A 20,920-nucleotide genomic window follows, 5' to 3' on the forward strand; every position below is an offset into this window, starting at 1 on the left:
TCACACAGAATAACCGAGCAGCGTGGAGTCTCAGATAAAGATAACTCCAGACAACCTGCGAAAACATATACATGCATATATACATTAAAAAAACAAGATAAAAAGAGGAAAAATGTACATTTAAAAACTTCAGCTTTGTTTTATCTGTCCATCTCTCTTTCTTGCTGGGAAGCTGTGCGCTAGTTTGGGCTTAAATCATCTTATCATAACGCCATTAATGGGGGCCGACAGACTCACTATTCTCATCGCATACCGCACACAGCTCCTGCTCTCTGAAACAACTGCATCTTTCACCCTTTCTATCAATACCCTGCTTCTCTCTCTGTTTGTATCCATCTCTTTCTCTTTGTCTCTCTCGAGGGTGTCTTTCTACTGGTCTGTGTTGTTGTTTTTTTTCCCATTCCACAGAGATGGAGAGAGAGAAGGAGAATCTCTATGATGGGCACTGACTGGTGTGTGTGTATATATAAGTGGTTTTGAGTTTCATTGGCGTATTGTAAGTTGGCAATCTGTTTGTACACTGTAATCAACACAAATCGTGTTTTGTAATTTTGGGAATTTATATTTGAATAGCTTTTGAAATATAAAGTCATTGCTTGTGTTTCTTTTTTTTTTTAATTCATTCAAAGACAGATGTTACATTTAATGAGGTTGGACTTTTATTTTGTTTTCTATTGTGAGGAAAAAGTGGTCTTGCTTTGGTTCTTGAGAAATATATTGAGTAAAAGAGAAATGGCGACAGGCAGGATGAACAGAGGAAAGAGCGAGATGGAATAGTATCATCTGCTGTAAAATACTGTTGAGAACTGAGACTCTTGCCAATGTTCTTGGGAAAATTAAGCCATCAGTATCATCTTTTTTTTTTTTTAATGCTGGCTTCCGTTCCCTGTTTCTCCTCTCGCTCGTCTGTTCATTTGATGGAGGTTCTGTGGTGTGCAGACCTCCATTGTGCGTTTTTTTTGCGTTTTTAGGGGGGTTGATCCTGATTTCTTTGTGAATAACAATAGTTGTCATTGGTTACCATGTCCATGGCTACTGTTGCCATGATTCCTTTCTGATAAGTCACACATAGTTCCCCACATTCTGGCTTTGTTACTTGCAGATGTTGGTCCCTTTCTCTTTTTCTTTCGCGTCGTCCTTTTTCTCTTGTTTTGTTTTTCTTCACTTGTCCTGGAGTGATTGCGGAATCATAGCCAAGCTTAACACTTTCAGAGCCATAGCACATTTTTTCTCATTCCCTCCCTGTGATGTCAGACCTTTTCAAAGGGCTTTTCCACAGGGCTTGCTGACCTCATGCCTCTCCTGCCTGTGATTGGCTCACCTTTTTTTATCTAGTTTCGAATGGACTTATTCTGCATGCATTGCATCTTAGAGGTAACAACCTGCCTTTATTATATGTTTTTAGTGAAATGTCGCCATCTTTCAATGCTGTTTCAAAAAGAAACCATCATTGCTTTTGGCCAATCATGGATGAGGAAAGCATGTTCAAGTGGGAAGAGTTAAAATGGCACAGTGTGTAGCTGTTTTGCATAAATATAGGGTGTGATTTGCATGAATTAATAAATCCCGTGTAAAACCCCATTGAGACGAGCCTCAACTGCAGAGGAAATGCACTCCGCACGTCAATCACGTAACATTTCTCAATCGGTGCACCTGCACTTCGTGTCTTTCGTTTCAGTTTTTAGTGCAGTTTTATCTATTCCTGTGACAAAAGTTTCCTTGTTTTCATTATAAGCTTTAGTCTTCATCTTTTTTTCTTAATCCCCCACTTGTTAGGGTGAGGTGTAACAGGCAATGACGGTTGGTCACGTCCCATGTCTATGTCTGTACATCTGTCCTTTCCAACCAGAAGCTGCTCTTCTCTGCTTCCTCATGAGGAGGGGAGATCATCCCGCTCTGTGATCCGAGGGAAACAAGTCATTACCAAGAAAAAGATTATTTATATTACTGTACTGTCAATGGCAATGACATGCTTATTGTGAATGGGACCACGGGGACTGTCAACAGTCTTACACACACACACACATGTAAGGATGTATTTCTCACATATAACTCTGCCCGCATACAGTATATGATTTCAAAAGCCTGCGAAGGAGGCAGATATCATAATGTCCTTTTAATGGCTGTTATTATGATTATTGCTGGTGTTATATTGGTGAGGTCTTTTTTTATTTTAAAAACTGAAAAGGGATTTAAAAACGTTTGTCCTTTTTTAAGGTATGTTTTGCATTTCTTTCGTTTTGTTCGCTTTGGGTGTGAAAAATAATTGGCTGTTCTCTCTTTCTGAAGTCTATTTTTTCCCTAAATCTTATAAGGAATTATTTTAAAAGATGATTAAACGATATGGGTAGATTGTCAAGAGAAATGAGCTATGGATGCTTATAGTCTATGTATATGCTTATGGGTATAATAAATTAAACAATTAACAAAAACAGAATTATATACATATATGAAATAAAATTCCTGATACTGTAAGTCTGTCTTGTTGGTGTGGGTTTTTTTATCCTTTTTTTTTTTTTTTTAATAAAGAACCTTTTTTTATTCTACTTGACTGATTTTTACTAAAATAAAGGGAACAAAAATAAGAAATAAACTTATTTTTCAGAAAAAAAAATTCAATACATGTACACCCAATTTTTTTTTTTCATAATCATATAATCGTACCATTTACCATCAACAATCATATCAGTCCTATATTGACATTGAGAATAACTGACGGAAGTTTTCATTTTCAAATGTTCTTTTAAAAAATTCATATGTTCTCCTTGAATAAAATGCATTACAGGTATTTTAGATTTGATGTTTTGTTTAAAACTTAATTGTGCACATGACGAATGTAAATCAACTGCTCTGCTTGTGCCCTTATGATAAAAGTAATTAGATTTTTATTTGCGCTTTTTTTTTAATTGGCACTCAAATACAAATAATTATCTTTTCTCTTAATTAAAGTGTATTAATATGTATGATAGATAATTATGGCCTTGCTTCCATCTAGTGAGTAGCTCGAGGGCTTGTGCCAATTTCACAATACACAGTTGCTATAACATTAACAGTAACTGCCAGTTTTTGAAGATGGGAGTTGTTATCTTGTTTTGTGTGAAGGGAGTGGCATTGTGGCAATCAAAATCTACTTAATTTTCCTTAGCCATGGAAAAGTAAAGCATTATTAATGAACATGGCTAATGAATGGACTAATATTTTCCTCCAAATTCCACTCCTTGCTTTCTGGGAACTCCTTTACCTTTTCTCTCCTCTTAAATCAGCCAAAAGTTGCCTGTCCAGTTGGACGACTCCTCTGCTTCGCCAACATGTTTCAGCATGGGTTGAGAATTCTGCTGTGAGGCATTCTGCTCGTGAAGACAGATCGAGCTCTTTAGGTTGTGGGTGTGGGTGCAAACTTGTTTAATACGACTCGTTCAAACGCAAAACTGAAGTGACTAAAATGTGATCTAATACACTGATCCACTGCTATTTTTGTTACATGAAACAGGTATATCAATGCGTTTGATGAAACCAGTTTGCTGCAACTGCACAAATTAGGTATGGATTATTAGTATCTCTCTCAGCCTCACTTCCCATCTGTCTCTGCCTCCCTTTGTTTGTTCACTAACAGTCTCTCGGCAATTCTATACAAAACCAGAACAATAGAAAACAAAAATGTTCTGCTGACAGGCAGAACTAACAGTGTGTACATTTGTTGTGTGTGCATTACTGTGGGTTTGCATTTATCCCACCGTAAGCCTTTGTTAAGCACTGAAATGTGTGAAAACACGAATACTGGCCAAACATCAACTGGTGTCCTCCGCTACCTACTACCAACTGTTGCAATGACGCAAACAACAAAAGCCCCTTGTGCTGTCTGTCCAATCCTGTTGGTTCTCCCTACATATCTCACCTAATTTGCACTAGTGAGAATATATATTGTATATGTTCACTATTAGTCTTTTAAGTAATGAAGTACAAGTAAAGTGAAGCAGAATGATATGTGCTGGAAGGCCTCAGAAAACTCACAGACAGCGCAAACCTGTGTTTGTCACATGTATTCAGCAAACTGCATTCCAAAACATTCATACCCCATTGACAGTCACAAAAAAAGGAGGGGGGAATTTGGAGTTACAAAGAGTGCAACTTCCAATGAGTGAATGAGAACTGAGAACGCACACCTAGAGAGAGGTTTAATTGTTTAGGTCTTTCTCTTGAGTGGCTGCATTGATATGAGAAGGAATCAAGCAAAGGGAGGAAGCTTTACATTGCTGTCTCCTTATGCTTTGCTCATTAGGCAACATTTCTTGCTAAGTAATGTGATAGCCAACGTGAGGGAAGAAAAGGGAGTGGCTGAGAGAACCTGTAGTAAACTGGAGCAGTGAGAGACACAAGGCAAGGAAAAGATAAGGAAAATCATATCGACATCAGCACTGAAGACAGGTGCTTGGCGAAGTTGCTGTGCTGGTACTACTTGGATCTGAATCTGGATCAGATACTCCAGGATATCTCAAATAAGAAGTTGAAGAAACAATAGAAGTACTGGTAAGTTGTTATGTTTTTGGTGTTTGTTATTATTAGATGGGGATTTCTCATATATACCCACAATTTTATTTATTAATTTTTTCCCCCACAAAAATACAAATAAAGAAGCATCAAGGAACACATTGCATTAAACAATTTTGTAAAACATACTCCAATATTTTAAGTTATGTTTTATTTTTATTTTATTTGTGTGTATATGGATAGATTATATGTATGTATATATAATACTTTTTACGATTAATTAAATGTCATTACTGTACAATATTGAAATGTGAATGTTAAATTAACAGAAATATTACATAATATTAAAAATCAAAATACATATTTTTGATACACTTTTCCTTTGATATGTATATATAATACGTTTCACAATTTATTTAATGTTATTATTGTATAATGTAACACTTTTTATGTTAAATTAGAAAATATTACATAATATTAAAATCCAAGCTTTTCTTCAAAGTTTTTTTTTTTTTTTAATAAAGAACCTTTTTTTATTCTACTTGACTGATTTTTACTAAAATAAAGGGAACAAAAATAAGAAATAAACTTATTTTTCAGAAAAAAAAATTCAATACATGTACACCCAATTTTTTTTTTTAATAATCATATAATCGTACCATTTACCATCAACAATCATATCAGTCCTATATTGACATTGAGAATAACTGACGGAAGTTTTCATTTTCAAATGTTCTTTTAAAAAATTCATATGTTCTCCTTGAATAAAATGCATTACAGGTATTTTAGATTTGATGTTTTGTTTAAAACTTAATTGTGCACATGACGAATGTAAATCAACTGCTCTGCTTGTGCCCTTATGATAAAAGTAATTAGATTTTTATTTGCGCTTTTTTTTTAATTGGCACTCAAATACAAATAATTATCTTTTCTCTTAATTAAAGTGTATTAATATGTATGATAGATAATTATGGCCTTGCTTCCATCTAGTGAGTAGCTCGAGGGCTTGTGCCAATTTCACAATACACAGTTGCTATAACATTAACAGTAACTGCCAGTTTTTGAAGATGGGAGTTGTTATCTTGTTTTGTGTGAAGGGAGTGGCATTGTGGCAATCAAAATCTACTTAATTTTCCTTAGCCATGGAAAAGTAAAGCATTATTAATGAACATGGCTAATGAATGGACTAATATTTTCCTCCAAATTCCACTCCTTGCTTTCTGGGAACTCCTTTACCTTTTCTCTCCTCTTAAATCAGCCAAAAGTTGCCTGTCCAGTTGGACGACTCCTCTGCTTCGCCAACATGTTTCAGCATGGGTTGAGAATTCTGCTGTGAGGCATTCTGCTCGTGAAGACAGATCGAGCTCTTTAGGTTGTGGGTGTGGGTGCAAACTTGTTTAATACGACTCGTTCAAACGCAAAACTGAAGTGACTAAAATGTGATCTAATACACTGATCCACTGCTATTTTTGTTACATGAAACAGGTATATCAATGCGTTTGATGAAACCAATTTGCTGCAACTGCACAAATTAGGTATGGATTATTAGTATCTCTCTCAGCCTCACTTCCCATCTGTCTCTGCCTCCCTTTGTTTGTTCACTAACAGTCTCTCGGCAATTCTATACAAAACCAGAACAATAGAAAACAAAAATGTTCTGCTGACAGGCAGAACTAACAGTGTGTACATTTGTTGTGTGTGCATTACTGTGGGTTTGCATTTATCCCACCGTAAGCCTTTGTTAAGCACTGAAATGTGTGAAAACACGAATACTGGCCAAACATCAACTGGTGTCCTCCGCTACCTACTACCAACTGTTGCAATGACGCAAACAACAAAAGCCCCTTGTGCTGTCTGTCCAATCCTGTTGGTTCTCCCTACATATCTCACCTAATTTGCACTAGTGAGAATATATATTGTATATGTTCACTATTAGTCTTTTAAGTAATGAAGTACAAGTAAAGTGAAGCAGAATGATATGTGCTGGAAGGCCTCAGAAAACTCACAGACAGCGCAAACCTGTGTTTGTCACATGTATTCAGCAAACTGCATTCCAAAACATTCATACCCCATTGACAGTCACAAAAAAAGGAGGGGGGAATTTGGAGTTACAAAGAGTGCAACTTCCAATGAGTGAATGAGAACTGAGAACGCACACCTAGAGAGAGGTTTAATTGTTTAGGTCTTTCTCTTGAGTGGCTGCATTGATATGAGAAGGAATCAAGCAAAGGGAGGAAGCTTTACATTGCTGTCTCCTTATGCTTTGCTCATTAGGCAACATTTCTTGCTAAGTAATGTGATAGCCAACGTGAGGGAAGAAAAGGGAGTGGCTGAGAGAACCTGTAGTAAACTGGAGCAGTGAGAGACACAAGGCAAGGAAAAGATAAGGAAAATCATATCGACATCAGCACTGAAGACAGGTGCTTGGCGAAGTTGCTGTGCTGGTACTACTTGGATCTGAATCTGGATCAGATACTCCAGGATATCTCAAATAAGAAGTTGAAGAAACAATAGAAGTACTGGTAAGTTGTTATGTTTTTGGTGTTTGTTATTATTAGATGGGGATTTCTCATATATACCCACAATTTTATTTATTAATTTTTTCCCCCACAAAAATACAAATAAAGAAGCATCAAGGAACACATTGCATTAAACAATTTTGTAAAACATACTCCAATATTTTAAGTTATGTTTTATTTTTATTTTATTTGTGTGTATATGGATAGATTATATGTATGTATATATAATACTTTTTACGATTAATTAAATGTCATTACTGTACAATATTGAAATGTGAATGTTAAATTAACAGAAATATTACATAATATTAAAAATCAAAATACATATTTTTGATACACTTTTCCTTTGATATGTATATATAATACGTTTCACAATTTATTTAATGTTATTATTGTATAATGTAACACTTTTTATGTTAAATTAGAAAATATTACATAATATTAAAATCCAAGCTTTTCTTCAAAGACCAGGTTTCAATTTTTGCCTTCACCTGCTACTCTCAAAGCCCTTTATATAGGGAATTATGGCAAGCTACCTGTACTACCTGCTCCCAGCAGTAGGGGGCTACGCTCTCACTTCTCTGTACTTTCTGAAGAACCCTCATATTCTGCACAAGAAGAAGCAGACAGCCTTCTACTGCACCCACATCTCTCACAGGGGAGGTACAGTATCTTATCTGATCTGAGTCAATAACCAGCTCATGTCTTGGGCTTGGGATTCTTGCCTTTAAAAAAAATAAAAAAAATACAAGTCACATTAAACCTAATCAGTTGTAATGATGCTGTAGAAGAATATTAAATCATAATTAAATCATCACAGCAAAAGTCTTTTTTAAGTTATAGAGGACCTATCATACTGCATTGAAAGTTATATAAACCTTCTGATTTACAATAGATTATTTTATTAAATTAAATGCATATTCCTCTAATCTGTTGATAAATATTGGGAAATCTTGTGAATATTCCATAAAACTGTCAATGAACAGCATTAGATAATTGAGTGTTTATGACAGCATGTGTCAATGTTTTCGTCATGGGGTTTGTATATAAAGCTAGTTAATATATGACTGAGTGAATGATTAACTGTTTGAGGAATTTTTATGTTTGGGTGTCTATGAGAGTCGGTCCACATTTTCTGACCTCCTGCTTTCTGTCCTCAGGCTGTGGTGAAAGGATTGAGAACACTATGGGGGCCTTTACACAGTGAGTCTGGTCTCAGATCAGTTCTGCAGAGCCTATGTCTTTCAGACTGAACAGTAGATCAGTATCAGCTCCTTTTAAGTTCCTACCTTATATTTACAGTTGTGTGAAAAAGTTTTTGCCCCCTTCCTGTTTTTTTAATTGTTTGCATATTTGTCACACTTAAAAGATTCAGATCATCAAACAAATTTTAATATTACACAAAGATAACCTGAGTAAATATAAACTGCAGTTTTGAAATTATGATTTCATTTATTAAGGGAAAAAAGCTGTCCAAACCTGCCTGGCACTACGTGAAAAAGTAATTGCCCCCGAAATCTAATAACAAAAAAACAGGAAGGGGGCAAAAACCTTTTCACGGCACTGTATATGACTGGTCAGTCCATCTAATCACAATTTTATTTACACATTCATTTTAGGGGAATAGGTCTCCCAAAGATTATCATACTCACCCTGATGTTGTTAATTCAATTTGAATATTTTTATAACACAAAAGGTGAATATTTGAAGAATGCTTAGGCCACTCTTTTTAAATTAATTAAAGTGAATGAGGACTGTGGCAAAAAAAAATTACCATACAATTATCATTAAAATGGTTTATACCCAAGGGTGTAACTTTGGTTTGAGAAGTGGGGGGGACACAAAATGTTTTCGATTTGAATCCCATTTCCTGCATGTACATACATTTAGGGACTATGGTGATACAAAATCCAGGAAATAATTAAGTTGATGAATGATAAATTCTGCCAAAAAGAATAGTAGGCTACTAAAATATGTATAAGAAAAATATATCTTACTTTCTTTATTGTTTAATAGGGGCCGATCGCCAAGACTTGAGAGAATCATTTTATAAAGTCGAAAATGTTCACTATTATTTTGAATGTTTAAATAATGTGAGACTCAATTTCCACTGTTAAACAAACTTTTATTTCAAACTAACCGCTGTACCTGAAAATATAAAATAAATCACTTGTTGCACAGGACAGAATGTTCTACATCAGTGGTTCCCAGACTTTTCAGAGTGGAGTACCCCGAGGCATCTACCATCCTTCTGCATACCCCCTCTCTTCCACTTAGACTGCACCTTTTCCATTAAAGGACAATATTTGCCCCCTAAATTGACTTTCCAATGCATTTAATCTTTATAAATAGAATATTAATGTTTTAAAAAAAAAAAAGTTAAATAGATTAATATACAATGATGATAAAAAAGTGAAAAGTGATTATTTTAAATACTAAAATTGCCAGTAGGTGGCGGTAAGTCACTGTCTTAATGCGTGAGTCATCGAGTCATTCGTTCATTCAGTAACGAAGCAAGTGGCTGTATTTATAAATGAATCATTGAATCAATGACTTTCGCGAACGATTCGTTCACTAAACACCGCAAAACTCAGCATTTTGTTCGCTTACCCCCTCTGTTGCCTCACGTAGCTACCCCAGTTTGGGAACCACTGTTCTACATTAAATATTTAGCTAACAACAGTCTGTTACCTAGCAACAGTTTAGCTCAGTCAACGTAGGCTAACATTAACATGTGTAGATAGAAAATATGATTATCCTGACCTGAGCTAATTTACTGAATCAACCAACTCACATCTCCTTTCTTTCTTTCTTTCTTTTCATCCATGATGACATTAAAGTCATCTGTTGCTGCTTCTGGCGTTTCTTTGCTGACTGTGCCGCAATCGCGGTACCTGCTCATTAGAACCCTCGGTGAGCTATTCCTGGACGCGGACGCACGCGTCTGTGCCCTGCTCGGTCCTGCTCCTCCGGTGGTGATGACGGCGTGCAGTTAAAAAAATCATAACAAACGAATTTTAAAGTGATGGGGACACAAACGTGATTTTGAAAAGTGGGGGACATGTCCCCCCTGTCCCCAGTGGAAATTACGCCCGTTTATACCACTCATTCATTATATTTAAAGTCATTTACAGTAATACATGAGAAACCACATGACATTTATTCACTGAAAACATTAATGCCGAGTTCACACTCCTTGTAGCTGGAAATCAGATCACAGACAATTTGCGGGCTATATATATATATTTTTTTTAAATAATTCCAGTCTCGCTCGTGAACTCCGGTCTGACGCACGCGGGTTCTCGCGTTATTTCCTTATCACTTCTCGCGTGTGTTTTGCTGTGAAACGTGGTTTGCGGACCAGATAGAGCTGTCGGCGATTCTTCCTAATGTGAAGTCATGCAGTGTGAAACCCCCTGTCGCCGATCCATCGTGCAATGTGAACACAGCAGCAACTGAATGCTACCCCAGATAGTCACGCAGTGTGAAAACAACGGCGATCTGACGAGTTTGAAAATCATGCAGTGTGAACTCGGCATAACCCTAACTGTTCTTGCCGCATTCATGAAAGTAGCGATGTCCGAAATGTCTATTTTCCTTTTTAGTGCTGTTGAAGTAGGCACAGAGATGCTGGAGATTGACTGTCACTTGACTAAAGATGGTCATGTGGTTGTGTCACATGATGAGAACCTCCTGCGGCAGACTGGGCAAGATGTCAACATTTCCTGCTTAAACCTGGAGGTCAGGGGTCACGGTTAACTTTTTCTCCTGATACACTGTGCAGCTCTGCCTGCTCTATTACCAACAATTCTCAATTCACACTTTCCATGTGGACCTACACAAAACTTTGGGGTCAGATTTATTTATTTTAATTTTTTTTAAATAATACTTTTATTCAGCAAGAATGCATTACAAAAGTTTTCTATTTCACATAAATGTTGTTCTTTTGAACTTACTATTCATTAAAGAAAAGAATGAATCATGATTTTCACAAAAAAATGTTTCTTGAGCAGCAAATCAGCATATTAGAATGATTTCTGAAGGATCATGTGACACTGAAGACTGAAGTAATGATGCTGAAAATTCAGCTTTGCCATCACAGGAATACATTACATTTTAAAATATAATCAAATAAAACAGTTATTTAAAATAGTAATAACATCTAACAATATTATTGTTTCACAGTATTTTGGTAAAATAAATGCAGCCTTGGTGAACATAAGAGACTTCTTTCAAAAACATTTAAAAATCTTACAGACCAAAAACTTTTGAATGCTAATGTTTATAAACTACAGGTTTTGGTTAATAATGTTTTTTTTTTTCAGGAGTTGCCACCTTATAAAGAAATACTTGAGGTGACCTTTAAGACAGGTGTGTGGTTTTACCAGTAAAATTGCAAACACATTAACATCTTTATTAATGCATAATGATTAGACATGTTTTAATTCCCTTTGCAGGCCACTTCAGCACTGGGTCAGATAGAAACATTGCATTATTAGAGGATGTTTTCCACAAATTTCCACACATAGCTATAAACATTGAAGTGAAAGAAAATAACAGCATGCTGACTGAGAAGGCAAGAGAGCAATCATCATACCCAATGATGAAACCATATTTACCTACATCAATTTACTAAGCCTCCCTCTTTGTTCTTTTATCCTTAATAATGTTGATATGATTTTATGCACTATCTTTTTCAGATTTCTGATCTTGTGAAGAAATACAACAGAGAGGCCATCTCAGTTTGGGCCTCTGTTGACTCCACCATCATGGAAAATTGTCGCAAAACAGTGCGTGTGCATTTATGTCCCACTCTACCTGTTTTGTTTCAATAATAAATCACCCACATACTTTCCTCTTTCTTACATCTTTAGTTCTGTCTCCTTTGTTGTCAATGGCAGAACTCCTCCATGCCCTACATGTTCACTGTAAAGCAGGCTTTAAAGCTGCTCCTGCTCTACTACACTGGTCTTCTGCCATTCGTTCCCCTCGGAGAGAGTTTCCTGCAGTTCTACTTGCCACAAATCATTAACAGGTCTGTATACACCAAATATTTCCATACTATGTTCTGTGCAAGGTAATCACACAGATGCGTTTTCACTAATCTCTTTCCTACAGAGAATACATACCTGAAATGTGGATTCTGAGAATAAGACTGGTCATCTTCTTAATAGAAAGGTAACTTATCTTAGTAGTAGTATTATCAGACTATCCTTTTAATTAACCTTTTATCCTTTGATTGAAATGGTTTTTTTTGTGTTTTAAATGTTTCTCTGTCAGACTAACATTGAGAAAAGGGATGTTCAAGCACCTCAGAGACAGAGGAATTCAGGTGTGTGGCCATGCTATATCATGTTTTTTTTGTGTTATTAAAGGAATAGTTCACCCAAAAATTACATTTGTTGAAAATTTACTCACCCTCAGGTCATCCAAAATTAATTTTTATTTTTCATCCGAACAAAATTGGAGAAATCAGCAGTACATCACTTACTCACCAATGGATCCTCTGCAGTGAATGGGTGCCGTCAGAATGAGCGTCCAAATAGCTGATAAAAACATCACAATAATCCACAAGCAATCCACACGACTCCAGTCCATCAATTAACATCTTGTGAACCAAAAAGCTGTGGGTTTGTAAGAAACAAATCCATCATTTAGATGTTTTTAACTTTATTATATCTTTATTATATCCATAATCTATCCATAATATTGCTTTCTTCTGTGAAAAACTCATCTGTTCTAAATCAGGAGAGAAATAAACACAGATCAAGCACCGTTTACAAAAAACTAAACAAATATGTTAGTGGATTTTGATGTGAGAGGACAACAGGGGATGGATATTTTCACCGGAGGAAACATTATTATGGACTATGGACTTGTATTTTGGCCAGAGACTAAGTAAAACACCTTATTGGTGGATTTGTTTCTTATAAACACGCAACTTTTCAATTCACAAAACTTTAAATGATGGACTGGAATCGTGTGGATTATTGTGATGTTTTTATCAGTTTGGACTCTGACGGTACCCATTCACTGCAGAGGATTCATTGGTGAGGAAGTGATGTAACAAACAAACTACATCTACATCTTGGATGGCCTGAGAGTGAGTAAATGTTCAGTGAATTTTAATTTTTGAGTGAACTTCCTTTACGAAACAACATATTGAGTAACTTGAATTTTCAGTGAGAAACTGGTCTCAGGTTGTGTGTGTTCATACATGCTTCAAAATTATGAAAAAGAAATGTTCTTTCTCTCTTTAGATTCATCTCTTTGTGTGTAATGAGGAACAGGATATTGAGGCTGCGTTTGCTGCAGGAGCAACAGGAGTCATGACTGATTATCCCACGCTGTTATCAAACTATATTAGAAGACACACACAAGACACGTGATCAAACACAAATACACAATGTGCTTCACTCTTGTCTAGTCAAACACACACAGACTGTACAAATGCTGTTTGCCTTTAAACATACAGCCAAGTTTATATCAATGCCATTATTAGCTTATCAGCACTGGCAGTATTTACATGAAACGGTTTATGGCATTCTTCATGGGACATTTCATAAGTATGAAAACACATAAAAAATAAATGGAACTCATATATTCTAAGTGGACTGCTTTCTTCGCTCGCTACATTATTATCCCACCATGATCATTGTTTATTGTGGTTTTCAGTCAGTCGGTGTCAGTTTAACGCCTCTCTACTTCTGTTTGCAAACAAACACTATCCAACTTCTTTGAGAGGCCGTGCAAAGTCCATCAGCTGTACCCAACATGGGATCAAAGCCTGAATTGCCCTGTCCTTTTGAAAATTTTCTTTAGATAGAAAAATACATGATCTTTCAGTTAAACATTTAATGCCGTACAGAACTACGGCGGCTTTCATTATATAGTTAATTATTTTAAAATCGTCTGCATGACTTCATTGTCATGCAAACAACCAGAAGACACAAAAAACGCCACTTCTAAAGAAGCGATAAGACGAAGATAACCAGAACGTGAGGGCTTTTTTTTTTTTTGCTAGCTTAAACGTTTTAACCTGTTTTTATACAGTCTATGGTTTTAACGCAACTGTGAAGTTCAGGTGACTTCAAACCATAGACTGTCAAACGCACGGGAAGAGCACCTCTGATTGGCTGATTTATATTCCAGACGTCTCTGTCTGGATTCTGATTGGTCAGTTACTGTTTGTTTTGCGCCACATGACGTATAAGAAACTTCCTCAGAAAATACAGTAAACAAATCTACGGATTATATTCGGTCGCGACATATTGAGCACGGCGGCTTGTGTGAATTTAGGAATTTATGATGCTTTCGGTTGTCATCACACGGTTTGCGCATTAGAGCAGGTCGACGGGAGGGACACAAAGGAGGGAACTGTAGAAAAAGCGCAGAAGCGTGCCGCACGTTCGTTTGGTTGAGTGCGCTTGATTACTGAATGCTCAGGCTTCATGCCGTTGAGTTGAGCACGCTTCTCTTCTGGCGACAATACTGCGACCAGCGTTTGTCTTGAAGAAATCGTTCAAATTTAGGTGAGACCAGTTTCATTATTAGCATGTCAAATGGGGCGAGGAGGCTAGAAGCAGTTCTAATGAGAAACGGCTCTACTCCTGGCTTTAGAGCTTGTACACTATGGTGCAATTGTTACTTGTATATGTAGAGGGTGTTAAGTCGAAACGTTAATTTACGCGACTGGCATATACGTGCAAATAGCCGCGTTCGTCAGTGCAATATTCTAGTAGTGAAGGGGGAAATGAACAAATTCCGCGAATCGGTTCTTTCGAACAGTTCATTCCAAAAACGATTCGGCGGTAATTTTGAGCTGTGACGTTATTGCATTGGTCCCTGACAACCTGACATTTCGTTTGTAATTTATTTATTAATTTATTTGGCCTACATAAAGCATAAAAAAGTAAATATAAAAAAAGATAATTCAAAAACCTAAGTATAATTTAATTTTACATTTAAATAATACTAAAATTAATTTGCATATCTTGGCCGAAAAAGTTTGTCTGAAAGTTATTTGTTGATAAAATTAACATAGTGAAATAAACTAGATAAATAAAAATTGATTTACTATTCTGCTAATTATGTATTTTAATTTTGCCCCATCAGTCAAATCCTGTTCAACTGAATCGTTGAAAGCACCCGACTCGTATGAACGATTCGTTCACGATTTTCCAGCTGCATTGTGGGCCGTGCTGGAACGTTGTAGTCCATGAGAACAGAAACTAGAATCGTCAGTGTGTCTGCGGAAATTTAGTAGGCTAACTTTTCAAATATTTTATAACCCAATAATATATCTGAAGCTGTATTTATTACAGCATGCCATAGTTATTAATACCTTTCACCACTGTTTACCCTCGTGCCTGGTATGCCATATATGGGGTCACTACAATGTGGGCAGCCAAGCAAAGTAGGTCATGTGGATGTTTCCTTTTTTCCTGCTATATATCTGAAACAGGATGCAAGATTTGCAGTGTTATTAAAATGCTTTTCAAATACACAATTTAAAGGGGTCATATGATGCGATTTCAAGTTTTCCTTTCTCTTTGGAGTGTTACAAGCTGATTGTGCATAGATAAGATCCCTGAAGTTGCAAAGACTAAAGTCTCAAAACCAAAGAGATATTCTTTATCAAAGTTAAGACTCCGCCACGCCCCCCTAAAACGGCTCGTTCTAACACGCCCCCACATATCTACCTCACTATGTGGAAATATTAGCATAATGCCACCCAAATGTGCACGCAAAGAAAGAAGGCCAATCAGAGCAGACTGCACTTGTCGGAAGGAGGGACTTTGTAGAAAACGAAGCGTTTGAGAGAGGCGGGGCATAGAGGACCTACAATAATGTACAGTATTTGAAAAATAATGTGTTTTTTGAACATTAAAGCATGTCAACATATTCTGTTACACCAAATACACAAAATAATGATCTTTAAAAAAGCATCATATGACCCCTTTAAAAGATTGCTGTAAATGCCACGTCCATCATGCATAAAATCTCAAAGCAGTTAGTCTGCTTTGAAAATCACAATGTTATTGGCTGATGATGTCAATGCCATGCTTTCTAACTACGCATTTGGCAGAAGCTGTTTTGTAGCAATTTGTTATCCTTGCAGATATGATCTTGACACTGTTTTTGTGTGTCTTCAAAGACATGGTGAAGCAGACCAAGGCCAAAACTTTCCAGGCCTATCTGGACTCCTGTCACCGCCGCTACAGCTGTGTGCATTGCCGTGCACACCTGGCCAACCATGATGACCTAATTTCTAAGGTGAGAGTTATATTTGTGAATTGTGATGCTGTTTGCATTAAAGACTCACGTGTCTGTCTATTTTCAGTCGTTTCAAGGCAGTCAGGGCCGTGCCTACCTGTTCAATTCTGTGTGAGTATCACTTCTGGTAAAAAATCTCAGAGCCTGAATCACATTGTGATGGAAGAAATAGTTGGTTTAACTGTCATTTTGTGATTTCAGGGTGAATGTGGGTTGTGGCCCAGCAGAAGAAAGGCTGCTGCTGACCGGTCTTCATGCTGTGGCTGATATTTACTGTGAGAATTGCCACACCACACTGGGCTGGAAATATGTAAGCATGCTTTGTTTTAATAAAAAATGTAGTAGGGGACACTTTTTTTCCTCCCCAAAATGGCTTGATTTCATTAACCTGCAGTCTGATAACAATGTTTTTTCCCCTCTTTCTCCTTTCCTCTACAGGAGCAGGCATTTGAGTTAAGTCAGAAGTATAAGGAGGGGAAGTTTATTATTGAATTATCTCACATGATTAAGGATAATGGCTGGAACTGAAGCCTTCAGCCTTTTTTTTAGATAACAAATTTAGTATTTTTAGAATCGTTCAACAGCGTGAAAAAATCTCAAATAACTTAACGGCGCTTTTCACTCGTGCAAAGGGCATAACTCCGAAATGATTAATCATTCATGGTTATATAATGCTCTACAGACGACGTTGTTTATAAATAAACTAGGCGGAAACAAGACACAGCTTTTCTGCCTTAATTATCAGAACCACCTCGAGTGAACGCAATAAAGACTACAACTCCCACAACTCTTTGAGCACATCGGTGACGTGGCCAGCGTTACCCAACAGACCGGGGCGATTTGAACTTCATTTTGGATGTAACTAATTTTCTGTTTCATTCGTTTCAAACTATTTTACCTGTGGATTTTACTTTGTAGGTAATAAAACATAAGCTGCTTTATTACAGCCCGTAATTTTACATCACGATGTCCGGGAAAATCAAAAGCAAGAGTGCTGCAAATGCCGACTCAATATCTGGCAGTGTGTCCTGCGGCGAGCGCATCTTACGGGACTGCCACCAGATGTACATCGATCCGGATAGCGGTAAGAAACCGTTCCCTTTAGAAAGGATTAAGTTACATTCTCATTGATTTACTTGGTTTAGTAAGGCATTAGATTTGTCTCTAGGCGTGGTTAGGAGGTGCTAACGGTAGCCGGTGAGCTAAAATGCCGGTTGGTATGTGAAGTAAGTTGCACTTCAGAGGGCGAAAAGCATTTCACTTGTTTGCTTTCATAACTGTGCAATCATTAGATTGACCGTTTAATCAGTTACTGTGTACTCCAAGTGATACGAAATAAAAGTATGTATAAAAAAAATAATAAAAAGTTATTTTTAGTGCATCACGTTTAAATTGTATAAAGATTTCTTCTGCCGTGATTGTCACTCAGTGGGTGACGTTAAAGGATAGTTCACACAAGAATGATGTTCTGTCACTGAACCTGAAACCTACTCACCCCCTGACACTTTCTTTCCAGTCTAGTTTGTCTAACGACTCTTTCCTTTGTCCTGTAGGACTAATAACAATCGCTCAGACCGTTGGGGTGACCTTGCTGCCTCCCCGGAAAAAGATAACTGTGATGTTGATGGGGAACCACTCAGCTGGAAAGAGCAGCTTTATCAATTGGTATGCTAATATATAGGCATGAAAACGGACACTACAAGCATGCACTCAGATTGCTGTTTGTGCTAGACTGAGAATGTGAGAACAGTTGGAGTTCAAACAGTAACCCGTGCGTTTATTGCTTTGCAGGTATGTGGAGGAGCATATCCAAAGAACAGGGGTCGCTATAGAGACACAGGGCTTCAGCTTTGTTACAAGTGGGCGAAAGAGGGAATCGCTCATGGTAAATATGACCCCATGCATGTCACATTAAAGTTTTGTGTGACATGGTTTGGGTATGAAATTGGCATCACTGATATAAACGTCTTTCACTTCTTATTGTATAACAACTGTTGTCTTGGTTTTAGGGAAATGCAACACTCCATCTCTATCCCCATTTCAAACCACTGCAGGAGTTTAAAGGTTTGTTGATGAATTGCACTAAAAAAAGCTACAAGCTTATTGAAGCTGTGTCTAAAGCGTAACTTTCTCTCAATTTCAGGGCTGTCAGAATACCTCGGCACTGAGATTTGTACTTCACGACAGAAACGTTTCAGTTTGGTGACCTTTGTTGACACTCCTGGTCTAGTGGATGGGGATATGAAGTACCCCTTTGATGTGGACCAAGCTATTCTGTGGCTCGGTGTGTGTTTGTCTTGAAGTTATTTGTATGTTCCGGAGTTGGCATTGTTGTAATGTTGATTTTAAGTCTAAATTTACTATTATAAATGTCTGTTTATGATCCTAATAAGTGTCCCTGTATTCTGATTCTGTCTGTCTACACCAGGTGAGCTCTGTGATCTGATCCTGGTCTTCTTTGACCCAATGGGACAGGCTTTATGCAAGCGCACACTCAACATTGTAGAGAAACTTAATGAGAAGCAAGGGGACCGTCTCCGTTTTTATCTCAGTAAAGCGGATGAGGCTGGAGGAGAGTCTGATCGACAAGTAAGATGCTCTTATACATGCTTATGTTCACAGTTCTAAATCTTATTTTGATGTTTGATCAGTAATACAGTAAAAACAGTAACATTGCGAAGTTATTACATATTATAATAACTTTTTTATTTAGAAATGTTAGAATATTAAATAATATCAATATCTTTAAAAATCAGTGTATTCCTGTTAGGGTTGTGACGGTGAGGAAATTTTCCCACCAGTTAATCGACATGTGACAACACCGGTAATACCGGTATCACTGTGGGGGCGGGGCGTTCCCTCTTTTCCTCGCTTTCCTTTGCTTTTAAATAGCTTGTAAAAGCGGTGTTCGCATTTTACTTTCACTTTCAAATAGCGCCAATTCGGAGTAAAGCAATTGTTAATTTTTAGTTTGTTTGAATTTTTCCTCGCTTTCCTACGCTTTTAAATAGCTTAAAAGCGCCGTGCGCATTTTACTTTCACTTTTGAATTAGCGGCAGTTTGGCGTCAATTGCTTGAATGCAACGACAAAATACAATGTCAAACTCACTTTAGCCTATATATAAAACATGGAACTTTTATTAACAAAACAAATAAAAATACACCATGCTATAGGGCAGGCTATGCCTAATATAAAATAACAAATAACTTGCATAAAGTTTAATAGGTATACAAAACTGGAAACAAGTAAACATGTATAATATGTAACCAAATAAATAAGAAACGTAGAATGTTTATTAGCAAAACGAGTAAGAAAGCTTGGGATTCATATTTTTGTGGAATAGATTTTTTTTTTTTTTTAGGAAATCATTTGTAACATTTGTAACTCGCTATACTGATGGTTTTGATCAATTTATTGTGTCATCGCTTAAGTATTAATTTAAGCAGTAAAGTATTAAAGGGGTCATATGACGCTGCTAAAAAGAACATTATGTTGTGTATTTGGTGTAATGCAATGTGTTTTTGCGGTTTAAGGTTAAAAAACACATTATTTTCCACATTCTGTTCATTATTGTTTCTCCTCTATGCCCCGCCTTTCTGAAACGCGTCGATTTTTACCACAGAAAAATATGGAAGAGAGGGGTGGGGTGAGCAGTAGCTCATTATCATTTAAAGAAACATGGACCAAAATGGCTCGCTGTGAACAGAGCTGTTTTTGACAAGGTAAAAAGGGTGTTATTTTACACGACCATTGAGGACTTTTAACTGAAGTATGTTGCAGACATTTCATGAAGACCCTAAAGAATTATACCAACTTGTGGAAAATGGGCATCCGATGTCCCCTTTAAGATGTACACAGTATTCAAATCAGAGGGCTAAAAGCAGGGTAGAAAACGGCCAGTTATTCATAAGTGCACCTAAGGAAACATCATAAAAAGAAAAAAGAAAAAAAGCAGTTCATGACCCCTTTAAGATCGAATACTCGACTAGGGATGCAGCGATTAACCGGTTTCGCGATTAATCGTGCTTTAAAACGTCACGGTTAATTAATCGTAAAGGTTCTGCTAAACCGAGTGTTTCTGTTACACAGAATGGAACTGTTGCAGCTTATTTTGCAAAATGGAAACAAAGTTACACTAAAGGTGCACCAGCTTAAAATGACGTGCTTATCAGAGGCACGGAGGCTACTACATGCATTAGATTAACTGTGACCGAGGAACCAAACAGAGAAGCTTTATTTACACCAGAGAAATTCTTGTTGATAGTGTGGGACCATTTTGCGTACACCAAGAATTAGTGTTGTCAAAAGACCCGGTATTTCGGTACCAAGTCGGTACTAAAAAAATGAAATTGCAGCTTGTGCAAAATGGAAACCAAGTTACACTAAAGGTGCACCAGCTTAAAATGACGTGCTTATCAGAGGCACGGAGGCTACTACATGCATTAGATGAACTGACAGAGGGACCAAACAGCGAAGCTTTATTTCCACCAGAGAAATGCTTGTCGATAGTGTGGGACCATTTTGGGTACACCAAGAATGACCAGGGTGTCATTTAAATATTGCTGTAAAAAAGGACTGCTAAAGAGGGAATACATAAGGGATAATGCACGGCTAGCTGTACATTGAACGATTTTAC

General features: G+C 37.0%; 4 protein-coding genes across 10 annotated transcripts in view; all 4 read left to right on the forward strand.

Moving 5' to 3' along the window:
- The window catches only part of LOC107686994 (mitogen-activated protein kinase 1-like), an 8,119-nt gene extending 6,864 nt beyond the window's left edge, over positions 1-1,255 (forward strand). The window contains exon 10 of the mRNA XM_016484122.1: positions 1-1,255. The gene's annotated coding sequence lies outside the window, so the exon portion shown is untranslated.
- A 2,909-nt stretch (positions 1,256-4,164) lies between these two features.
- On the forward strand, positions 4,165-13,616 carry LOC107686997 (glycerophosphodiester phosphodiesterase domain-containing protein 1-like). 5 transcript variants are annotated; one of them, XM_016484130.1, is made up of 11 exons: positions 4,165-4,527; positions 7,474-7,670; positions 8,168-8,210; positions 10,613-10,748; positions 11,333-11,378; positions 11,465-11,583; positions 11,708-11,797; positions 11,882-12,042; positions 12,126-12,185; positions 12,288-12,339; positions 13,268-13,616. In XM_016484130.1, exons 2-11 carry the CDS (start codon positions 7,532-7,534, stop codon positions 13,394-13,396), a joined length of 975 nt encoding a protein of 324 aa, XP_016339616.1. In that variant the 5' UTR covers positions 4,165-4,527; positions 7,474-7,531; the 3' UTR covers positions 13,397-13,616. The 5 variants fall into 5 exon arrangements, with proteins under 5 accessions (XP_016339616.1, XP_016339618.1, XP_016339615.1 ...); XM_016484132.1 differs by having other exon boundaries at positions 7,514-7,670; XM_016484129.1 differs by lacking the exon at positions 4,165-4,527 and adding an exon at positions 6,639-7,010.
- A 423-nt stretch (positions 13,617-14,039) lies between these two features.
- On the forward strand, positions 14,040-16,819 carry ypel3 (yippee-like 3). Of its 3 annotated transcripts, XM_016484137.1 has the most exons (6): positions 15,257-15,269; positions 15,415-15,423; positions 16,165-16,283; positions 16,351-16,394; positions 16,485-16,593; positions 16,722-16,819. In XM_016484137.1, exons 3-6 carry the CDS (start codon positions 16,167-16,169, stop codon positions 16,809-16,811), a joined length of 360 nt encoding a protein of 119 aa, XP_016339623.1. In that variant the 5' UTR covers positions 15,257-15,269; positions 15,415-15,423; positions 16,165-16,166; the 3' UTR covers positions 16,812-16,819. The 3 variants fall into 3 exon arrangements, with proteins under 3 accessions (XP_016339621.1, XP_016339620.1, XP_016339623.1); XM_016484135.1 differs by lacking the exons at positions 15,257-15,269; positions 15,415-15,423 and adding an exon at positions 14,040-14,539; XM_016484134.1 differs by having other exon boundaries at positions 14,988-15,423.
- A 199-nt stretch (positions 16,820-17,018) lies between these two features.
- The window catches only part of LOC107687000 (uncharacterized), a 14,864-nt gene continuing 10,962 nt past the window's right edge, over positions 17,019-20,920 (forward strand). Inside the window, exons 1-7 of the mRNA XM_016484138.1 lie at positions 17,019-17,141; positions 17,231-17,367; positions 17,837-17,948; positions 18,075-18,168; positions 18,293-18,347; positions 18,427-18,567; positions 18,712-18,872. Coding sequence (XP_016339624.1) covers positions 17,250-17,367; positions 17,837-17,948; positions 18,075-18,168; positions 18,293-18,347; positions 18,427-18,567; positions 18,712-18,872 — 681 coding nt within the window. The 5' untranslated portion in view covers positions 17,019-17,141; positions 17,231-17,249. The remainder of the gene's footprint in view (positions 17,142-17,230; positions 17,368-17,836; positions 17,949-18,074; positions 18,169-18,292; positions 18,348-18,426; positions 18,568-18,711; positions 18,873-20,920) is intronic.

The sequence above is a fragment of the Sinocyclocheilus anshuiensis genome, unplaced genomic scaffold (assembly GCF_001515605.1).
Source record: "Sinocyclocheilus anshuiensis isolate Anshui unplaced genomic scaffold, SAMN03320099.WGS_v1.1 scaffold1287, whole genome shotgun sequence".
Taxonomy (NCBI): Eukaryota; Metazoa; Chordata; class Actinopteri; order Cypriniformes; family Cyprinidae; genus Sinocyclocheilus; species Sinocyclocheilus anshuiensis.